The sequence below is a fragment of the Salmo trutta genome, chromosome 13 (assembly GCF_901001165.1).
Source record: "Salmo trutta chromosome 13, fSalTru1.1, whole genome shotgun sequence".
Classification (NCBI taxonomy): Eukaryota; Metazoa; Chordata; class Actinopteri; order Salmoniformes; family Salmonidae; genus Salmo; species Salmo trutta.
In genome coordinates, this window is record NC_042969.1 from 70,273,411 (window position 1) to 70,297,201 (window position 23,791).

The 23,791-nt window shown below is 43.5% G+C and overlaps 1 protein-coding gene across 2 annotated transcripts in view; it reads left to right on the plus strand.

Annotated features, from left to right (window-relative positions):
- Nucleotides 1-1,649: 1,649 nt before the first annotated feature.
- LOC115206447 (G protein-activated inward rectifier potassium channel 4) overlaps nt 1,650-23,791 on the plus strand; it is a 38,009-nt gene continuing 15,867 nt past the window's right edge. For both annotated transcript variants that reach the window (XM_029773471.1, XM_029773472.1), the window contains exons 1-3: nt 1,650-1,839; nt 13,770-13,852; nt 18,532-19,405. In XM_029773471.1, the coding sequence (XP_029629331.1) occupies nt 13,790-13,852; nt 18,532-19,405 (937 nt within the window). In that variant the 5' untranslated portion in view covers nt 1,650-1,839; nt 13,770-13,789. The remainder of the gene's footprint in view (nt 1,840-13,769; nt 13,853-18,531; nt 19,406-23,791) is intronic.

Sequence of the window (23,791 nt, forward strand, 5' to 3'; positions counted from 1 at the left end):
TATTCATGTTGGCCCTCTCTGCTTAATATGAAAATTATAATTTAGTGAAAAGGATAAATATTGTAGACATTAACGCAGGGACTGTACCTTAAAAGCAGTTAAAACCTGCTGCACTATTTAGTTAGCCAACAAGGCAGAGTGATTATGGAATACTATTTCGATTTTTTAAGCAATCCCTCCCTCCGTCCCTCTGTCCCTCCCTCCCTTACTCCATAGTCCTGTTTCTTCCATGATGAGGAGTTTATTATTGGTGTAAGTCCTTGGCTTACTCTGATTTCCCTGCTCTGCTCCTCCTGCCTGGTCCTCCTGCCTGGTCCTCCTGCCTGGTCCCCCTGCCTGGTCCTTCCGCCTGGTTCTTCTTGTTCTTGGGAGCTGGTAACACTTCAGTTCATTGAGGTGTCAATAACAACTAATGAACTCTGGGACAAGGCAGGGGAATGTAAATGAGGAAGGAAGGAAGGAAGGAAGGAAGGAAGGAAGGAAGGAAGGAAGGAAGGAAGGAAGGAAGGAAGGAAGGAAGGAAGGAAGGAAGGAAGGAAGGAAGGAAGGAAGGAGAGAATGGAGATAAATAAATAACTCACTCATTCAGAATTTTGTGCCTCCTAAGTCTGGGTAATTAACATTTTCCAGGGACACATCCGTCAACCCTGTGGCCCAACCTCCCATCAGTCCATGGTAAATGAGGACAAGGCTTGTGTAAAGGGTCAGACAGATGATCGCTGGTTGTGAAGGAGATGTGTGAAGGAGATGTTTGTACTGTATTTTCCTATTTGTTATTGGGATCCAATGTAGCTAACAAAAATAGTGCAACTCAATTGTCACCCAGAACACATTTACATAACACCACAGTTCTGGAGTTGGGGAAACACAAGGTCCAAACTTCCCTCCCCTGATCTTCCCTTTCCTCTCCTCTCCTCTCACTGCACCTACACCTCTTCCTGTTAATTTTCTCTCTCTCTCTCTCTCTCTCTCTCTCTCTCTCTCTCTCTCTCTCTCTCTCTCTCGCTCTGTCTCCTTCTCTGTGTCTCTCTCTGTGTGTCTCTCTCTGTGTCTCTCTCTCTCTCAAGCCCTTAAGGCCTTTTCCTGAACTGCGATTTTAGAGGAATTTATTATACAGCACTTCCCTTCGGCGTATCTCTCTCTCTCTCCCTCATTCTCTTCCTATCCTCTCTCTCTCTCTCTCCCTCACTATCTCCCTATTCTCTCTCTCCCTATCCTCTTTCTCCCTATCCTCTCTCTCTCCCTCACTGTCTCCTTCACTCTCTCTATCCTCTATCTCCCTATCCTCTCTCTCTCCCTATCCTCTCTCTCTCGCAGTATTTTCTCTTCCCAGCTCATTCCTCTATGCCTTTGCCTGCAGAGTGAAACGAGCCATGTGGTAGGCAGGCACACACATAGACGCTCTCTGCACAAATATACACACACACACACACACACACACACACACACACACACACACACACACACACACACACACACACACACACACACACACACACACACACACGTAAAGGACAAATCCTGAGAGACAAGAGCTCTGTGTGGAAGTGAGAGAAGAGCAAGAGGGGGGGGGGGTGGTTGGGGGAGGAAACACTCACACACATATTCACATGCTCTCCCACTCTACCTCACACACACTCAAACACACACTCAAATACACACACACACACACACACACACACACACACAGGACTAGAGCGGTGAAGAGGAGAAGAGAAGAGCTGGGAGGCAGGAGGGCTGCTGAACAAAGCAAGGGAAGGAGAGTGGAGTCCAGGGGAGAGCAGCAGCCGTGAAATGCCTCGACGGGAGCCTGCCAGCTACTCTTGTGGCCACCTAAAGGTAAGACTCATGCTACACTGAGAAAAGTGGGAAGACACGGACGGAGCAGAGCGAGAGAGAGGGGTGGAGAAAGTATAGCGCTGATGCAAGCCTAACGCTGTGGTTATAGGGTACCCTCAGGCTGCAGCTGAGCCGTTCGATCTGCCTTTGAATGCAGTGCTGTGCTGTGCTGTCATTACCTTCCGTAATTCTTCACCTTGCCATCGTCCATTTAGCCGCATGTCAGATCAAAGAGTGTATGTTAATTAAAATAATATAGTATGGCTCTTATGCTCCCCAAGAGAGAGAGTGATATGGTGTGTTGTGGTGGAGCTCAGCTGCCTCAGATTCCTCCAGCCTGCTAGCCTGTCTGCCTGCCTGCATGCATGCCTGCCTGCGACCTCTGTCCCATCACAGCCTGCCTAGGTTCTATATCACTAATGTCACTGCAGTGATAGATCACCCATGCTTTTGTTTGCCCTCAATGCGAGGGCTAGGTAATCAAAAAGCAATGGGTTTTCAGCCCTGTCAGACCACTGTGAGAGGCTGCTGATGCTACTGCCTTTGTGTGCCTGCCTAGCTGTCTGGTGTGAGAGGATGCTGTAATTGTCCTATAGTACAATGCAGGAGTTTTACGAGTGCAGCAGCCAACAGTGTGGGGGTTTGCTACAGAGGGTGGCAGCACAACACAGTCCACACATTCAATGAAAGAAGGAACGGTGGAGAGAGAGGGATAGAGAGAGAGGGCTAGAGAGAGAGGCCATTATCTGTTTGCTGTAGCTTTTCACTGGAATATCAGAGACTATCAAAGAATTTAGACCAAATCATTTGTATTGATACCATTGATGTGTCTCTGAGCCGGGCCTTAGAGAGTCTGATTTCTGTGCCATTGTGATGTACTATTGTCTGCTGATTCCGTAAGCTCTCCTGTTATAGGCTGTCCTGGAAGAGTGTACCCTGCACAAAACATCTTGAGAGTTGTCGCTGTAAACTTTCATGGCAATCAGGTCTGTGGCCATGGAAAACAAGATTTTTTTTCCTACGCAATGTTCCCGGGAATGTCCTCAGCAGGGAATGCAGAGGTGGTGTAGTAGCGTTCAGTATTCATGCAGAATGTATACGTGATCATACATTTCCCCTTGAGCAGTGTAAAGGCAGGGCTAACAGGGAAATGCTATAGGAGAAGGATGGTGCAGACCAGTAGCACATAGCACATATTTTATTCTATGCTCACCTTTTGAGCTTTTAATGCAATGTGCATTTTTTCTCTCTCAGTCTATCCATATAGGCATCACTTCATTCTGACCAGTCTATCCATATAGGCATCACTTCATTCTGACCAGTCTATCCATATAGGCATCATTTCATTCTGACCAGTCTATCCATATAGGCATCACTTCATTCTGACCAGTCCATCCATCTGTATAGGTGGTAGACATGGATAAGTTAAAAAGCAGCCCATCCCCGCTTATATTATACAGTGCATTAGGAAAGTATTCAGACCCCTTGACTTTTTCCACATTTTGTTACATTACAGCCTTATTCTAAAATGGATAAAACAAAATAAAATAAAAATCTCATCAATCTACACACAATGCCCCATAATGACAAAGCAAAAACGTTTTTTTTTTTTTTTTTTAAATAACGGAAATATCACATTTACATAAGTATTCAGACCCTTTACTCAGTACTTTGTTGAAGCACCTTTGGCAGCAATTACAGCCTTGAGTCTTCTTGGGTATGACGCTACAAGCTTTGCACACCTGTATTTGGGGAGTTTATCCTATTCTTCTCTGCAGATTCTCTCAAGCTCTGTCAGGTTGGATGCGGAGCGTTGCTGCACAGCTATTTTCATGTCTTTCCAGAGATGTTTAATCGGTTTAAGTCCGGGCTCTGGCTGGGCCACTCAAGGACATTCAGAGACTTGTCCCGAAGCCACTCCTGTTTTGTCTTGGCTGTGTGCTTAGGGTCGTTGTCCTGTTGGAAGGTGAACCTTCACTCCAGTCTGAGGTCCTAAGCACTCTGGAGCATGTTATCATCAAGGATCTCTCTGTACTTTGCTCTGTGCATCTACCCCTCGATCCTGATTAGTCTCCCAGTCCCTGCCACTGAAAAACAACCCCACAGCATGATGCTTTCATCACCATGCTTCATCGTAGGGATGGTGCCAGGTTTCCTTCAGATGTGACACTTGGCATTCAGGCCAAAGAATTCAATCTTGGTTTCATCAGACCAGAGAATCTTGTTTCTCATGGTCTGAGAGTCTTTGTGTGCCATTTGGCAAACTCCAAGCAGGCTGTCATGTGCCTTTTACTGAGGAGTAGCTTTTGTCTGGCCACTCTACCATAAAGGCCTGATTGGTGGAGTGCTGCAGAGATGGTTGTCCATCTGGAAGGTTCTCCCATCTCAACAGAGGAACTCTGGAGCTCTGTCAGAGTGACCATCAGGTTCTTGGTCACCTCCCTGACCGAGGCTCTTCACCCCCTATTGCTCGGTTTGGCCGGGCGGCCAGCTCTAGGACGAGTCTTGTTGATTCCAACTTCTTCCTTTTAAGAATGATGGAGGCCACTGTGGTCTTGGGGACCTTCAATGAGGCAGACCGTTTTTGGTACCCTTCCCCAGACCTGTGCCTTGACACAATCCTGTCTCGGAGCTCTACAGACAATTCCTTTGACCTCATGGCTTGGTTTTTGCTCTGACATGCATTGTCAACTGCGGGACCTAATATAGACAGGTGTGTGCCTTTCAAAATCATGTCCAATCAATTGAGTTTATTACAGGTGGACTCCAATCAAGTTGTAGAAACATCTCAAGGATGATCAATGGAAACAGTATGCACCTGAGCTCAATTTCTAGTCTCATAGCAAAGGGTCTGAATACTTATGTAAATAAGGTATTTCTATTTTACATTTTTTATAAATTAGCAAAGATTTTTTTTAAACCTGTTTTCGGTTTATCAAAATGGGGTATTGTGTGTAAATTGATGAGGATTTATTTTTTTATCTATTTTAGAATAAGGCTGCAATGTAACAAAATGTGGAAAAAGTCAAGGGGTCTGAATACTTTCCGATTGCACTGTAGCAATGCATCTGTGTCAGGAGCTTAGCCAAGCGTGAACAATTCTTTGTATTAAACTGTGTGTCTTTATGATTAGAATAGAAAGCTATACTATATATTAAATATTGTGTAATGGTCAACTGTGGATGAAAGGAGTGTTATCTTCTGATACCTGCTGTGCTGTTGAATTAGTTAGCGGAATTAAAAAGTAATCCACTGTAGAATTTCTCTAGCCTGTAGCATGTTTTATCATTGAAATACATAGTCGACACTGAGCTCTGTTCTGTTCAAATACAATTCCAAAGCCTGCACGGGAAGAAAATGATTGAGGGTCCCGTGTGGTTCAGTTGGTAGAGCATGATGCTTGGTAGAGCATGGGGCGGTAGGTAGCCTGGTGGGTAGGTGCGTTGGGCCAGTAACCGAAAGGTTGCCGGATTGATTCCCCAAGCTGACAAGGTAAAAATCTGTTGTTCTGCCCCTGACCAAGACAGTTCCCCGGGCACTGTGGATGCCGATTAAGGCAGCCCTCTGCATCTCTCTGATTCAGAGGGGTTGGGTTAAATGCTGAAGACACATTTCAGTTGTATGCATTCAGTTGTGCAACTGACTAGGTATCTCCCAATGCCAGGGTTGTGGGTTTGATTCCCACGGGGTGCCAGTACAAGAATGTACACGCTCAGTAAGTTGCTCTGGGTAAGAGTATCTCCTCAATGACTCAAATGTTAAAGGTATTCTTCCAGCAATCTTCGGCCATTGGAAATGGAAAGAGCTCTGTGTTAATACTGTATTTAAAAGTGACATCATACATGTTTACAAGGAAAAATCACCTACATTAAAAGTATATATGCTCTGTCTATTGCTATTGCCTGGTTCTGTCATAACATAAAGTTGATACATGGAAGTCCACGCTGCTTGTAAGCAGATCAAACGCACCTCCAGCAGCCTGTAAACAGATGCTAGTCGGGCAGCTGCAGGGATCACCATTTTGTCCTCTATGCCCCTCGCCTCTCTGTCACGGCCAGACCTCCTCGTACAGCAGAGACAGAGCTAGCAGATCACCTTCAGTCTTTACTACCGTGTCTGGCAGTGTAGTACAATAATTTTCTCCTTCCCTGTAAAGCCACTCACCTAGACAGAATGGAAGAGCATTCCTTGTCCAGGTTAATTGGCCATTACAGAAGTGGAGGTGGGACGAGAGTAATAATTGTCCATGCTCTAATCTGTCCAGTGTCATCGACAGGAGAACAATCTGGATGACATTGAGGTTTTAGAGACAGAGCTCCTTGTAAAAGCAGTGATGTCCTTTATCCCTAACTAGCCCCATTGGAATATCCAAAGTCAAACCATTTACCACGGGCATTACGATTGGGTTGCGTGCAGCTGCACTCCGAATTGATGATTACTTGTGTGCCGCAAGCTGTGGGCATGTGCGCAGGATTGAAACAAACCCAACCTGTTTTACGTTCAAAAGTCTGTTTTGTATCCGACTGACTGTATGACCAAAATTATCCTATTTACGCTTTGTAATCAATTTTGACAGTAAAATAAATGTTTCGGACTCATATCGATGCCACATAGTCTGTTTTCTAAATGTGAAGTTGGTTTTTAGGGGCAGTTGCTCCTTAACCCTGATGAAGGCATTCTAGAGGAGATTCCACGATACTGTTCCTCAGTTCCACTGGCCAGCTGGTAAACATGCAGGTCAAGTCAATTGAACCTTATCTTTCAGGGTGAGACTGGTGCATCAATCTTTTCTCAGTACGTGTTCACCGTAAGTCCGTTTGGATAAAACCATTTTATTATTATCTACTTCAGAACATCTTTGATGACATTCAAATCCTTAAGAGTCGATTGACACACGTGTTCAACAATCTAGCTGACATAATTAGACTTTTAGAGGATAATGAGAATAATCTTCACTTTCCTTTCATATGACAATAATAATGTATTATTTGTTCTATAATATGACAGTGGTATAAAGCAGTAGTCGTGTCTATGCTGGAGAATCATAATTACTACCCAAGCTGTCATTAAGGTGAGATAACTGAACATGTTGTTGACTTAACCATCTCCAGGGGAGCTTTTCTTTGCGTACACATCTATCTATGGAGGCAAGCGTGATTATTCATCAGCCAGGGAACAAGCTGCCCTCAGTCATAGCCCATTAACACAGAGAAAAGAGATATATGTTTAATATGACAGGCTCAAGGCCTATTAAGTGACACCATGGATGTTCTGATGTGGTATGGTGGTGGCGAGTGGAACGGACTCCTGATAGGACTGGTGCAGGGACAGAGCGAGGTGCCACAGGAATTCTAATTAGGTCTGTGTGACCTTTGGCTCTTCCTGCATACGCTTCGCACCCCCTCCTCTCTTCATCTCCTGCTCTCTACATCCTCTCGTCCATCCATCCCTCACTCCCTCACTCCTACAGAGATGGAGCTGTGAGAGAGGGAATGTGGGGTCTGGGCTGTAAATCATGACAAGAGGCTGACGAGCCACCTGATAAAAGCGGGACAGGGTGTTGCAGGGTGTTGGTGCTCCTTTCCTCTCTTTAACCCCCATCCCCCGCCACATTCATTCCTGTAGGACTGCTCTGGTCCAGTAGAGTGGGTGTTTTTGGCTTGGCCTGGTGCTCAGTCCGTCCAGCATCACTCAACAGTGTTGGGGAGTCTGGGGCATCACTTTTATAAATACACGTACCCTTGGTGCAGGGGCGCGAGAGGACGAGATTGGAGCAAGCAGCAGAGACTCAACTTGCGACAGCTATTCCTGGCTGAGGCTGTGTGGTGTTTTATTTGTCTTTTGTCATTTCATTAGACTAATAGTCTCCAGTGTGGGCAGGACGTCTAGCTGAGGCAGTGTCTATTGCTCTGGAGAAGGTGATCCGTGAGAGATGTACTGTATACGCTCAAGGCCGGCTATCAGCCATGGGGAGGGGAAAAAGCAGTCTGGGCCTGGAGCCAAGCTGGCTGGCATCCGCAGGCTTTGGAGACGTTTTTAGTCATTTGCCCTGACCGACCTCAAAGTGTCATAGAGATAGGGACGAAGCGCTGCATTGTGGGCCACTTGTCTTAGCCTGAGACGAACGCACGCATGAGAACCTGGTAACCATGACGCTGCTGAGAGAAAGTTCCGGTACGCTCCCAATGCTGGGCTACATAGATGAAAGAGACATTGGAGCAAATTATTCCACTAGAGGAGATATCTATCTTTTGCACTGATTGTGCAGATCCTCCCAGTGCAGATACTGTTTAAGACTCAGCTCTCCCTCTCTCCTCTGCCAGATCTGTGCTCTGTTTTGATGACTCCTCAGAATTGCCTTTCAGTGGAAAACGGAAAGATTCTGTATGACCTCGGAATATATAGATGATTGCCCTCTAATAGCAGAATTTGTATTGTAAACCAAAGGTTTACTGCGGAATTAGCAGTTTCTCACTGCTCTCATCATTCTCTGAGGAATGGACAGCACTGTGGTATACTGTAGCTTGTTCACAGATCTATCTTGAAACAATTTGCAAAACATGCACATCTCTCAGATATTTTTAGGCAGAAAATGTGTTTGGCTCACAGACTCCCTAAACTTGCTCTTTTAGAGCTTTGACTACCTTCAAATGATGAGAAAATGTAAGCTAATCAAGAAAATAAAGTGATCCAAACCCAGTTATGTTGTTGATGAAGGTCTTTGTCTTCTCAGGCAGAGTAATGATTAGGGGGTAATCTAAGGCCTCTGTACTACGGTCCTCCAGAGGCCGGTTTAACTCTGCTGGGCGACGGCCGTGTTATTGGAGCAGTAATTAGTATTGATACAAGCCCCATCCTGGCCTGGCCACCTGGCTCCTCACGGCTAGCCCTCACCTTTCCAAACTGCACAGAGGGCTGACATCGACTACATTTTAGAAGTGCCTTTAATTAAGATAATTAAACCTTACAATAGCTGTTTGTGTAACTCAAACAAAGACTTGGACTGTCCTCAAAAAACATAATGTGAAAGTATACAGGTGGAAACACTACAGAAGCCTGACACAGCTGCTGTAGTGAGAGACAGAGAAAGATAGAGAGAGATAGAGAGAGAGAGGGGGAAAGCAGGTTTACTTCTCTGCCACTGTCACCCTGCCTCTAAACACGACAGATGAGCGCTCACGCTATCAGAGCCTAAACACAATTTACCCAAAGCATCCTGTCGCTCTTCAAGTAACAAGATAAACGCTTGTTACCCTCTTAAAGATAAAACACTGAGCTGGAATCTGTGTTCGCACAACCGCTGGTGAATCTGCAGCGAGAGCAAAGCAGCAATCAAACGCAGGCAGAGTATGCACACAGGTCCTGGGTTCACCAGTCACTGGGGAGATGTTTAATGCATGAAAGCCTAAACTGACTTGGAAAGCAGGACCTGGTGACACTATAATGCATTCACCCAGGGTTCTTCTGGGGCTTTGTGTGTCTTGTATTCCTCTGTCTGTCTGTCTTTCTACATCTCAGATGCCTGTCACGTCGCTCTGCCCTTTGCTTTAAACCCGTCAATGTCAACATTGTATTCCTGCGTGGATCTCCTGTGTGACGTGAGCCCTCATTCCTCCACCCTGCTTTGCAATTTCTCTCCATGATGCCTTGCCTTCCATCTCACTGATCAAAACAGAGCAATGTCAGAGCAGGATGACAGAGACAAGTCAGATGGTGTTGTAGAAGAAATCTGGTGATTGTTCTCTGATTGGCAGAGGTGGGATCAAGTCACTATTATTTTAGTCACAAGCAAGTCTCAAGTCACAAGGTCCGAGTCTCAAGTTGAGTCCCAACTAGAATGGGGCGGCAGGTAGCCTAGTGGTTGGAGCGTTGTAACCGAAAGGTTGCAATATCAAAAAAGGTTGCAAGATCCCAGAGCTGGTAAAAATCTATCGTTCTGCCGCTGAACAAAGCAGTTAACCCACTGTTCCTCGGCCGTCATTGAAAATAAGAATTTGTTCTTAACTGACTTGCCTGGTAAAATAAAATAATAATGGGTTGAGTCTCGAGTCAAGTCCAAGTCATACATTCTAAGAGCAAATCGTTTTGTTAAGTAAAAAAAAAGCTATACATGCAATGAGTTGTTCAACTACACATCTTTGTCTATTTATTGAGACTACCAGATAGCTCTTTTCATTATTTTGTCTAAAACATATTTTGATTATGTAAAAATTCATTTTAACAACAAATTCCAAATGCAAGCTTCATAAATAAATTATCAATTTCAAGAAATGTTTGACACAGCAAAAGACCAGTAGGCCTATGCTAGTATTTGTTGATTGATGCCCCATTGCTGGTGAGCTTGCAAAGTAAACAGTGAATATCACCAAGCAATTTTTGGAGCTGCATATTTATTTATGGCAATCCTCTCCATACAATGTGATGTTTGCGCTGCACACAATCCTATAGCTGTATAGCAAATCAGCAATCTGTTCGCTAGCTCAATGGCTCTCAACATTTTTTACCCTTGACCCCCAAAAAGCAGTGGTTAAAAGCTTGTGACCCCCCCGTGCACGCACGTACATGCACGCACAATAGCTGCGTAAACGTAGCCTGCCACTACATCCATAAACGGCACTGTATTTTCAAAATGTAAGACACAGAAATAAACTATGTTTTACCCCTGCATTTTGAGCTGAAAGTCATTCATGTTAGCAGCCAATATCAAGAAGGCATATCATGTCACTTCTCTGGAGGCCAGAGCAAGCAGAATCATACGGCCTACCTACCTGTATGCAGTGGAGGGTGCAGGATCGGATGGAAAGCATGGTCTGTCTACACCAAACACTATCACTTTCAAGGTCTGCCCGTCTCCAGAATACTCGTTGCCAATTGGGTAGCCCTTTTCTTCCTCACAAATACTGTATTTAATTCAACAGAATATGTTCAATATTCATCCCATAATATTGGAGGCAGTGAGATGTTACAGCTATCCTTAGACATATAGCCAGTAGCCACCCAAACTAGGCCTATCTGAAATATGAAAATGATCAATCAAATCTCCAGGTAGCCTATTGTTCTGGCATAGATGATTCAGTAGTAGATTTCTAAATTGTATTTTACAGATGGATTAGCTGACAATGTCACGAAAACAATGTGCACACTTCAATGGGGCAGAAGTCCGTGAGTTGTGATTCTGGATGGCCAGATAACTACCAACAATGACAAGAAACTGCCATGTGGGTAATCGTAAGTGACTCGTTTCAGCTAGTTTCAGCTTGTTCTTGATGCCATCTCTTGTTTTGGGGTGTTTTGACTGATTTCATGTCAATGCTAAAATGGCAAAAAATTGTTTACATACCTTTGTATATATATATGAAATGGGTTTCATGGTCGAGTAGCCGCACACAAGCTCAAGATCACCATGCACAAAGCCAAGTGTCAGCTGGAGTGGTGTAATTCTCTCCACCATTGGACTCTAGAGCAGTGGAAACGTGTTCTCTGGAATGATGCATCACGCTTCACCATCTGGCAGTCCGACGGACAAATCTGGGTTTAGCGGATACTAGGAGAACACTACCTGCCCCAATGCATAGTGCCAACTGTAAAGTTTGGTGGAGGAGGAATAATGGTCTGGGGCTGTTTTGCATGGTTTGGGCTAGGCCCCTTAGTTCTAGCGAAGGGAAATCTTAACTCTACAGCATACAATGACATTCTAGACGATTCTGTGCTTACAACCTTTTACCAATAGTTTGGGAAAGGCCCTTTCCTGTTTCAGCATGACAATGCCCCCATGCACAAAGCAAGGTTCATACAGAAATGGTTTGTCGAGATCAGTGTGGAAGAACTTGACTGTCTTGCACAGATCCCTGACCTGAACTCCATCGAACACCTTTGGGAGGAATTGGAACGCCGACTGCGAACCAGGCCTAATCGCCCAGCATCAGTGCCCGACCTCAGTAATGCTCTTGTGGCTGAATGAAAGCAAGTCACCGCAGCAATGTTCCAACATCTAGTGGAAAGCCTTCCCAGAAGAGTGGAGGCTTTTATAGCAGCAAAGGGGGGACCAACTACATATTAATGATCATGATTTTGGAATTAGATGTTCAAGGAGCAGGTGTCCACATACTTCTGGTCATGTAGTGTATATAAATACAAATGGTAGGCTATGTGTAACCTATTAAAATATGTATTTTCCCATTTAGTTTCACACTCGCAGCCCCCCAAAACCTTCTCCCCACTTTGAAAACCATTGCGCTAGCTCACCCGACCTGTGTTGATTGATAGTTTTCTGGTCCAATCAGAGGGCCGAGCATGCATTTCACTAGCCAATCTGTTGCAGGTTTTTTTTTTTTGCAACTGCATGCTGCGTCTACGGTCTCTGACTGTGTGGAGAGTAATCCATGGAGACTCTGTGCCACAAAATGAGTGACAAAACGTGGCCAGATAATTTGAAGGCCACAGTCTCAAGTCAAAGTCGGGTCCCGAGTCTTGAGGCTCCAAGTCCATGTCAAATCTCAAGTATTTTTTTCTTCTATCAAATTGATTCTCAAGTCATCGAATTTATGACTCGAGACAGACTTGAGTCCAAGTCATGCGACTCGAGTCCACACCTCTTCTGATTGGTGATTATGGAACACACAGTTCATACTCTCTGTCACTCTATTGGTTTATTTTCAAACACCAGTGACCCTATCAGTTATTATGCTTTTATATAACTGAAAAGGTGTTGTTATGAAATTGCTGCTAAAATTAGTCCCTATCGATGTGCCCTCTCCGCCTCTCATATCTGTAGTGCTGACTTCCTGTATGTGTTATTTCATCCTATTGCCAAAATATCTTTTTTTCTTTTTTTCCCTCTGTCAGTTTGAGTCATTGTAATTGATGTTTAAAAATAAAATTTCCAGCACTTTAAAATCAGATCACAGATACTGCAGTCTGTCACTAGATCACTGTATTACACCAACATACCTAAAATAGCAACAAAGAAACCACATTTAGTATTCGAAAGAAGTCTTCGAAACTACATCAAATCACCTTTCATAGTGTTACTTTATTTTAAAAAGCCAAAGAGCTATTATTGTAGTCACATGGGAAGTTTAAACAAAGAAATGAAGACTTTAAAATGTGCTGTGGACAGAATGTGAAAGGTCCAGGCTGGTGATCGTTGTGATTCAAGTAATGGTCAGCGTGTCCATGCAGCATCAGGGCTTTTAACAGTTGGGTTGGTGTTCAGCCCAGGCAGCGTACTGGCACTGATGTGTTCTCCTCCACTCCTCCTCGGGGGGATAACAAAGGTTGAACACGGTAGCTACAGACAGCTGAGACTGCTTCATTCAGAGATTACAAATTAGCTAACAGAGTGATGCACATTTTGAACAGAGTCCCATTTCCCATGTGAGTTCAGAGATAATCCACACATTAGCATTCTGTGTTGGTGAGAAAGGTCTGTCTTATTATGATGAACTGAGGCTCTGTTCTAATTCCTCACTACTGACTTCACTGTCCTCACATACCACCTACTGTAGCATGGAGTAATGAATGAATTAATGTACTGGCTATGCATTCTTATTGGCATGCTAGTATGGTTGTTGGAACATAGTGTTTTAGCCTAGATTTAACATGAAAATGGAGACCTGAGCATGCATTGTTAAGATTCAGGCTCACTGTTAGTAGTGGCTCCTATTCAAACAGATGACTGGCATAGTAGTATTGATTTCATTAAAGTGATTGACATGATATGTGTGGAAACCTATTTATTGAGGGGTTATCAATCAATGTAGTATTGACTACGCAGAATTTTCCTGAGTGATCATATGGGATGTTTTGTGAAAAATCATCCATTGTTGAGAGTTGATTGATGCATAATTCTGAACATTAATGAAAGTGAAATGCTGACTATAGTGGAGATTCACAGTTTGTTGAACCTCCACCTCCCTCTCTCCCCACAGGTGTTGAGCTCCACCTGAGGATGGCAGGAGATTCTCAAGTCCACATGGACCACGACATGGAGATAGGAGTCACACCCACAGCGGTAAGAACATGTTTTCCATAGGCACATACAGTCCTCTCCCTCCCCCAATTGTCCTGTGTAACACTGCTGGGAGGTAGAGAGAGAGAGAGGGGGCAGAGCAAGGAAGAGGGAAAGAAAGAGGGGGTGGTGAAAGATGGAAGTGTCTGGTGTAAGGGAAAAATATAAGGGGACGAGAGGGAACCATTGTGGATCATGAGTTTCCTATAAGAAGGGTGATCATGTGTGTGTGCCTGTCTGTCTCTGCAGAAGAGGATGGATGGATGGTTCAGCCCACTACCATGGAGAGGATTGTGAGAAAACGTCTCACACGTCCTGATAATGGATGGTGAAATAGTCCAGGTTATTTGTCTTCATTCCAGAGACGATTGAATTTATTCTTCCTAACCGAGTGTGGTGAGGCAAACCAATTGTGGAAAAACACCAGCACACAGCAATTGCTAATGAATGTGTTTATGGAGTGTCAGCTGCGGACATCATTGACTCTGGGATGGCCAAAAGTGGGCTCGCTGAACTACTGTAGCACTGTCTGTGATGGCTTCATCAATCACTCAATTAGGAATTTCTTCAACACTCTCAAATAGAAACAAAAAGGTCCATTGTCAGGAAAACTTGCAATGCAGGACATTTAAAACCTGTAGTGTGTTGAAGGTTTAAAAATGTCCATTCTAATCCACATAATAATTCACGTTTCCTGTTGCTGCAGGATTATTTTCCTGCTGTAGCAAACTGTTTCAAATTAAGATCCCACATCTGTACAATTAAAGGCCTTGAGGAAACATAAACTGATCTTGTTGTAGGAAGGGGTCTAAAAGCTACCTTCTCCCAAGGAAATACATGTTGAAGTGACCCATGCGTTCTCCCAAACACAGGTCAAAGATCGCAATGTCTTTGAGTGACTAATTGCTGTAATTGTCAATGGGTGTTGTCTTTCACATCACTGTCAAACCTCTCATTACCGTATAATCTAGAGAAAGATCAATATGTACATAAATAAAGCAACATCTGATACATGGAATACTCTCCTAATGTGTGTGTACAGAGAACTACAATGAAGAGACCCTAGCTAGAATTTCAAACAGTAGCTATGTTTCCATTAACTTGCCCAGTGATTTTTTTTGGCGACATTTAGAACATTTTCATAGAAAACAGATTCAACAATTACCTGCTATCTTGTGTCGATAAAAACAGCTGGCCGAAATGATGTCACACCTAAGAAAAAAACAACTGTGTTGAATACAAATGAAGTGGTTGATGTGTTTACATTACCCATTTAGGCAAATTGCGGATGAATAAATTGGTGACAGGCTGTATGCCCTCCCACCTATCTGTTTCATGTCTCAGGTAGGCCGCAAAAGCCAGCATGGATAGAATGCAAGAATTTACAAATATTTGCCATATTGTAATAATTTTTGTGTCAATCTATTGTCACAGTCCATGCCATGGTGAAACTTACACTCCTGTAGATCTGACATAATTGGATGGGGAAACTTGCGTCCAGCAAATCAGAAAGCAAGTCGAAACAAATCCGCCATTCTTGAAAGTCAGGACAAGGATCCTGCAAACAAACATTATTTTTCTAGCTGAAAAAAGATTTAGCAGGCAGTAGGCATTTAGAATTATATGTGGAGTGGAGCTTCATAGTTATGTGTTGATATCACGTGCCCTGCGTATTCTTCAACCATCATTTATTTTTAAAAAACACTGTTTCCATCATAATTTGTCTCGATAAATAAACTTTGACAAAAGAAAAATCCACCCGTTGAATGGATAAATTAATGTAAAACATTTTTTACAAAATTTCCCCAATATCTACTGTTTCCATTACACGTTGCAAAGATATATTTTGAGCATTGCTTTTGTCGAATAAACCTGGGTCAAAGGAAACCTGCCTAGAGTATTCAGATCTTTATTTAAATCATTTGCAGGACTAAAGCATGTATTTAGAAGGTTGTGTCTTTAATTTGAATTCCTTCAATCGGGAGCCATTATTTCAGTTTTGGAGCTGGAGCTGAATAATACTCAATACAGGTTGTAAAACAAAAAAGAGTAGTGTGGCAGTTTCGGATGTCACGCCACTCTGGGGAGAGAGTGAGCAGTGATCACAGGTGTCTGATTAACACCCTGATTTTCAGAGGGCACAGGAGGGGCAACACCACTACGGCAACACCACATTTCAATTGACAACTAAGCTTGTCGTCTCCAACAATCAGGATACAGAGTGCCAATGTACCCTTGGCCTGTGTGTGCTGGGGGATAGAGTAGGAGCTGAGAGGGATGGGACAGTGGGGTGTTCCTATGTTCCAATCCAGACCTGCCAGTGTCCCATAGGGGGTGAGGTACAGCACTAGGGACAGGGGAAGCACAGCTGTGGAGCCAGATCGCCTGGCTGGAGCTGGGCCAGCAGTGAGGAAGGAAGAACCTGTACCCTTATGTTCGCTCTCTCCCTTTTTTCCCTTTTTTCCCTTTCTTCTTCCTCCCACATTCATGGCGCACCATGTGCTTGGAGAGACACTCTCTCACACAATATTGTGGGAGCAGTGCAGCTACAGAATCAGGGCCCTTCATTTCATTTAACCAGAGCATCGTATGCAGTCCTCGCCCAGCACTGTTGTAGCAGAGATACAGTTGTTTAAATACACTTAGGTTGGAGTCATTTAAATATGTTTTTCAATTACTCCACAAATTTATTGTTAAGAAACTATAGTTTTGGCAAGTTAGGACATCTACTTTGTGCATGACACAAGTCATTTTTTTTATTGTTTACAGACAGATTATTTCACTGTATCACAATTCCAGTGGGTCAGAAGATAACATACACCAAGTTGACTGTGCCTTTAAACAGCTTGGAAAATTCCAGAAAATGATGTCATGGCTTTAGAAGCTTCTGATAAGCTAATTGACATCATTTGAGTCAATTGGAGGTGTACCTGTGGATGTATTTCAAGGCCTACCTTCAAACTCTGTGCCTCTTTGCTTGACATCATGGTAAAATCAAAAGAAATCAGCCAAGACCTCAGAAAAAAATTGTAGACCTCCACAAGTCTGGTTCATTCTTGGGAGCAATTTCCAAACGCCTGAAGGTACCACGTTCACCTGTACAAACAATAGTACGCAAGTATAAACACCATGGGACCACGCAGCTGTCATACCGCTCAGGAAGGAGACGCGTTCTGTCTCCTAGAGATGAACGTACTTTGGTGTGAAAAGTGCAAATCAATCCCAGAACAACAGCAAAGGACCTTGTGAAGATGCTGGAGGAAACAGGTACAAAAGTATCTATATCCACAGTAAAATGAGTCCTATGTCGATATAACCTGAAAGGCCGCTCAGGCAGGAAGAAGCCACTGCTCCAAAACCGGCATAAAAAAGCCAGACTATGGTTTGCAACTGCACATGGGGACTAAGATTGTACTTTTTGGAGAAATGTCCTCTGGTCTGATGATACAAAAATAGAACTGTTTGGCCATAATGACCATTGTTATGTTTGGAGGATAAAGGGGGAGGCTTGCAAGCCGAAGAACACCATCTCAATCGTGAAAGACGGGGGTGGCAGCATCATGTTGTGGGGGTGCTTTGCTGCAGGAGAGCCTGGTGCACTTCACAAAATAGATGGCATCAGGAGGTAGGAAAATGATGTGGATATATTGAAGCAACATCTCAAGACATCAGTCAGTAAGTTAAAGCTTGGTTGTAAAATGGGTCTTCCAAATAGACAATGACCCCAAGCATACTTCCAAAGTTGTGGCAAAATGGCTTAAGGACAACAAAGTCAAGGTATTGGAGTGGCCCTTACAAAGCCCTGACCTCAACCTATAGAACATTTGTGGGCAGAATAAAAAAGTGTGTGCGAGCAAGGAGGCCTACAAACCTGACTCAGTTACATCAGCTCTGTCAGGAGGAATGGGCCAAAATTCACCCAATGTATTGTGGGAAGCTTGTGGAAGGCTACCTGAAAAGTTTGCCCAAGTTAAACAATTTAAAGGCAATACTACCAAATACTAATTGAGTGTATGTAAACTTCTGACCCACTGGGAATGTGATGAAAGAAATAAAAGCTGAAATAAAATATTCTCTCTACTATTATTGCGACATTTCACATTCTTAAAATAAAGTGGTGATCCTAACTGACCTAAAACAGGGAATTTTTTACTAGGATTAAATATCAGAAATTGTGAAAAACTGAGCTTTAATGTATTTGGCTAAGGTGTATGTAAACTTCCGACTTCAACTGTATCTGTAGCATTGATTTACAGTTTATTTATGGTCAACGAGGATTTAAAGGTGGTTGAGGATGAAAGCAAAGCAATTACTTAAAAGGTTGAGAATGTGTATTTTCTCATATTACATGACAGTGTGACAGCACTGTAATGCACACATTGTAGTAGCAAGGGTAATATGAGGACATTTCACACATTTTAGCAAAAAGGGTAATATGAGGAAATGTCACACATTGTAGCAACAAGGGTAATATGAGAACATTGCACATGAATAGAGGCGTACGTTTTTGTTGACCTTTTGACCTGACCAGGAAAACAATGGCCTGTAGCAATAGACTGTAACAAGAGCACGGAGTGTTTCCTGAATAGGTCACTCCTGGCTACACACATGAACTTCTGAAGACAATGATAATGTGACCAAGGTCTCAGCAGAACTGTCTCTATTCCTCTCTATCTCTCCAGGTGAAAAAGCTTCCCAAACACATGCGGGAGGCCCAGATCTCCACTGAGCGCACGCACCTCATCGCCGACTCCATCAAGAAGCCCCGACAACGCTACGTCCAGAAGGACGGCAAATGCAACGTTCACCACGGCAATGTGCAGGAAACCTACCGTTACCTTAGCGACCTGTTTACCACCCTGGTGGACCTTCGCTGGCGCTTCAGCCTCTTCATCTTCACTTTGGTCTATGTGGTCAACTGGCTGTTCTTCGGCCTGCTGTGGTACATCATCGCCCTGATCCGAGGGGATCTGTGGCACAGCGACGAGGAGGGCTGGACCCCCTGCGTAGAGAACCTCAACAGCTTCGTCTCTGCCTTCCTCTTCTCCATCGAGACGGAGACCACCATCGGCTACGGCTACCGCGTCATCACAGAGAAGTGCCCTGAGGGCATCATCCTGCTGCTGATCCAGGCCATCCTGGGCTCCATCGTCAACGCCATGATGGTGGGCTGCATGTTCGTGAAGATCTCCCAGCCAAAGAACCGTGCCGAGACGCTCATGTTCTCCCACAAGGCGGTGATCTCTGTGCGGGACAACAAGCTGTGTCTGATGTTCAGAGTCGGGGACCTGCGCAACTCCCACATCGTGGAGGCCTCCATCCGGGCCAAGCTGATCCGCTCACAGCAGACCAAGGAGGGGGAGTTCATCCCTCTCAACCAGACGGACATCAACATCGGTTTCGACACGGGAGACGACCGGCTCTTCCTGGTGTCCCCACTCATAATCTCCCACGAGATCAACGAGAAGAGCCCCTTTTGGGAGCTGTCCCAGGCCCAAATGGACAAGGAGGAGTTTGAGATCGTGGTCATCCTGGAGGGCATGGTTGAAGCTACAGGTACGTCCTCTTGAAACAAGGCTAATAGGTCAGCAGGACCCCTAGCCCATAGACCCTTCATGTAGGCCTGAAATAATTAGATAGGCATAAGCAATATGGCAGTAGCTCCACCTTGTCTTTTGATAGGCTTGGTGGAATTGTCCAATCTTTTTACACCTACACAAGTGCGTAAGGAGTAGGGGCTAGCTAGGGGTTATTCTGGATAGGGCCTTGGTCAATTCCATTTCAACTCTTGTCTGTTCAGTTAAGCCATTGAGGTTCTTCATATTCATTGATAATGTAATATCTTTCATTCAACAAACCAGACAATTTCACATCCATACAAACACAATTTCTAGAGGCATCATGTGGTACGGATCTGCATATAATAAATATATTTACCAACTCAGGTAAATATAGCTGTTATAAGTTTCATAAGACCATTATAAAAATAGAAACAACACTTTTTGAGAGCAAAGGTGTCACGTTGGTATAAAGGGTCGGCAGAGAGGCGCAGGAATGCGTAATAGGGGTTTTTATTTACCCAAATTACAGCGTGCCATGTACAGGCACGGTGACAAAGACCAAACAAACACTATACAAAATGCAGGGTTGAGACCCAAACAAAAGTGCGAGGAGTACCTTGAATAAATACACAATCGTACAATGATTATCACATGGGACGAGACCCGTAATCATCTGCACAATACACGCGGCACGAAAACCAAAACAACACAGCACAGGTACTCACACGGCCAACGGACATTGGAACAATAATCGACAGGACAATGGCGAACAAAGGGCACACTTATACAATCAAATGGGAATAGGGACCAGGTGTGCGTAATGACATTTCCGGAGGGATCCATGACAATAGGTTATATCTTGTTGCCATGACCATCCTTGTAATTTTCCACAAAGACAAATTACCAAACAAAAAAAAACAATGGGTAGGGTCTTTATTAGGAAGGTTGTTACAGTTATGCATATGTTTCCACGTCCATACGTAGGCCCACATCTCCCCTATGTTGGTGCATCAGAGAGGCCTCTTTGAGATGTTTGTTCCAAAATGGAAAGAACATTAGCTGCCCATGCTGGTCTGTGTTTGGGGAGAGGCGGTCTGTATTTGGGGAGAGGCGGTGCAATGATGAAAGCAATCGCTCCAGGGGGGTTTCAGACAGTACTGGCATGGCCAAAGCATTATCAACGCCTTCTCTTCTCTGGAAAGTTACCAAAAACACAAAACCACCTTTTAATACAGATGTATAAGGATAAGAAGATTTCCCTTTTTTCTCTCGCAACATTTAAATTCAAGCTGTAAAAGACCTGTCCTATGCCTAATGAGGGGCAGATGCCGAAGTTGCGTCCCAGAGACTTTTTAATTAATTGCATTCACGAGATCCCCCAGCTAGCTTCCTGATAGCATTGGAAATCCTTCTATGGAATATTGATTGAGTAAATCTGCTTATTTATCACAGTAGCACAGGGAATGTAGACACTTGTCGAGCCCTGGTTTCATTATTTGCTTGTCTTAATATGTTCCTGGGGTGTATTATTTCACTCAGGTAAACACTGTACGTGCAAGCCTTACACATCGTATACTGGCCTTTGTTCAAGGACAGGTTATAATGCACTAATCTAAATACGATGCATTATACAGGTCACTTGCTTACTTTATTCAGTAGGGTCATATTTTTTCTTGTTCTTCGTGAATGTTAATGTTTTTAAAAAGACAGAAGAAACAAGGCACTCTTCATGTAATTACAATGCCTTTATTTGCATGGCATGTTCAATGGAATAAGACTCCTGAACAGGTACTATTTGCAATGTGTCCCCCCCCCAAACCCTCTTTTGCGTTGCTGCTACTCTCTGTTTATCATCGATGCATAGTCACTTTAACTATACATTCATGTACATATTACCTCAATTAGCCCGACTAACCGGTTTCCCCGCACATTGGCTACCAGGACTATTTGCAATGTGTCCCACCACCCCCCACCCGCCAGCAACCCTCTTTTACGCTGCTGCTACTCTCTGTTTATCATCTATGTATAGTAATTTTAACTATACCTACATGTACATATTACCTCAATTAGCCCAACTAACCGGTGCCCCCGCACATTGACTCTGTACCAGTACGACCTGTGTATAGCCTCGCTACTGTTATTTTCACCGTCATTTTACTTTTTTTTTAATTTCTTTACTTATCTGTTGTTTACCAAATACCTATTTTTTTACTTAAAAATTGCACTGTTGGTTAGGGCTTGTAAGTAAGCATTTCACTGTAAAGTCTACACCTGTTGTATTCGGCGCACGTGACAAAGAAACTATGATTTGATTTGAACAAATATTAAAAAACTCTGAGATGTTTCGGCAGTATGGCCTTCGTCAGGGAGTACAAAGCTACAATGATACAATTATATTTTTGTACTACTTGATGAAGGCTGAGCCCAAAGTCCTGCAGATGGTGATATTGACTCGTTTCATCTTACTGTCCAAAGGAAATGAATGCAGCCTGCTATACATTCGTATCCCGTGGACTGGTTTGTATATAAAACATTCTCCATTCAGGCTGCAAAGGCGTCGATTTCCTCATTAACTCGATTTAATGGAGAGAAGGTGTAGTTGTATAGTCTGTTTGCTTGTGTTGTTGATCTTGGCTAGCTTAATGTTCCGGTCGGTGGCTAGCTAGCTAGCTAGCACTCACTCATGTGGCTGCTAGCACCTTAATGAAAAGGGACATGAGGGAAGCTCTACAATATCGTGTTTTTCTAAGTAGAGAGAACTCTTGGGAGCAGGCAATGTTGAAAGTAATATTTAGACATGTACTTTTCTTAAATATAGTTTTGTAATTGACAAAAACAAGCAGACAACGAGAAAATTGTGTTTGAAAAAGGCAAAGTTTTAGCTGTGAGACAATTTCTGTGACCTAGGTAACCACATGTAACCACAAGAGGACAAGTACATTAGTGGCTAGTTTCTTCAACAGTGAATAGGTGACTCCGGGATGCTGGCCTTTTAGGCAGAGTTGCAAAGAAAAAGCCATATCTCAGACTGGACAATAAAAAGAAAAGATTAAGATGGGCAAAAGAACACAGAGGAACTCTGAGACTGGTGTTTTGCGGGTACTATTTAATGAAGCTGCCAGTTGAGGACTTGTGAGGTGTCTGTTTCTCAAACTAGACACTAAAGTACTTTTCCTCTTGCTCAGTTTTGCACTGGGGTCTCCCAATCATCTTTCTATTCTGGTTAGAGCCAGATGTGCATGCGCTGTTCTATTAAGGGAGTTGTACACAGCGTTGTACGAGATCTTCAGTTTCTTGGCAATTTCTCGCATGGAATAGCCTTTATTTCTCAGAACAAGTATAGACTGACGAGGTTCAGAAGAAAGTGCTTTGTTTCTAGCCATTTTGAGCCTGTAATTGAACCCACAAATGCTGACACTCCAGATATTCAACTAGTCTAAAGAAGGACAGTTTTATTGCATCTTTAATCAAAACAACAATTTTCAGCTGTGTTAACATAACTGCAAAACGATTTTCTAATGATCAATTAGCCTTTTAAAATGGTAAACTTTGATTAGCTAACACAACGTTCCATTGGAACACAGGAGTGATGGCTGCTGAAAGTGGGTCTCTGTACACCTGTGTAAATATTCCATTAAAAATCAGCCGTTTCCTGCTACAATAGTCATTTACAACATTAGCAATGTCAACACTGTATTTCTGATCAATTTTATGTTATTTTAATGGACAAAAAATGTGCTTTTCTTTCAAAAACAAGGGCATTTCTAAGTGACCCCAAACTTTTGAACGGTAGTGTGCATATTAATATTGTTATATACAGTAGAAAGTGGATGGGAGCTGTGCTACGAAAATGTAAAGATTAACTTGCCTTTTGCCTGAGTAACCTCTTGCGGCAGAGCATTTCACGATGGCATGGCTCTATAAATAACTGAGCAACTCATTAAATCTGGTTTTGGTTTGGGTACCGTGAAGAAACCCATTGTGGTATGTCTGTTTGAAGTGTATGTAGGTAGCCTAATGGTTAAGAGGTTTGGGCCAGTAACTGAAAATCATTGGTTCGAATCCCTGAGCCGACTAGGTGGAAAATGTGTCGATGTGCCCTTGAGCAAGACTATTAACTATCACGCCCTGATCTGTTTCACCTGTCTTTGTGCTTGTCTCCGTCGCCCTGTGTTCTCTATTTGTCTGTTGCCAATTCGTCTTGTTTGTCAAGCTTACCAGCGTTTGTCCTGTTGCTCTCAGCCTTTCTTTTTCTCACCCTCCTGGTTTTTGACCCTTGCCTGTCCTGACTCTGAACCCGCCTGCCTGACCACTCTGCCTGCCCCTGACCCTGAGCCAGCCTGCTGTCCTGTACCTTTGCCCCTATCTGGATTTCCGACCT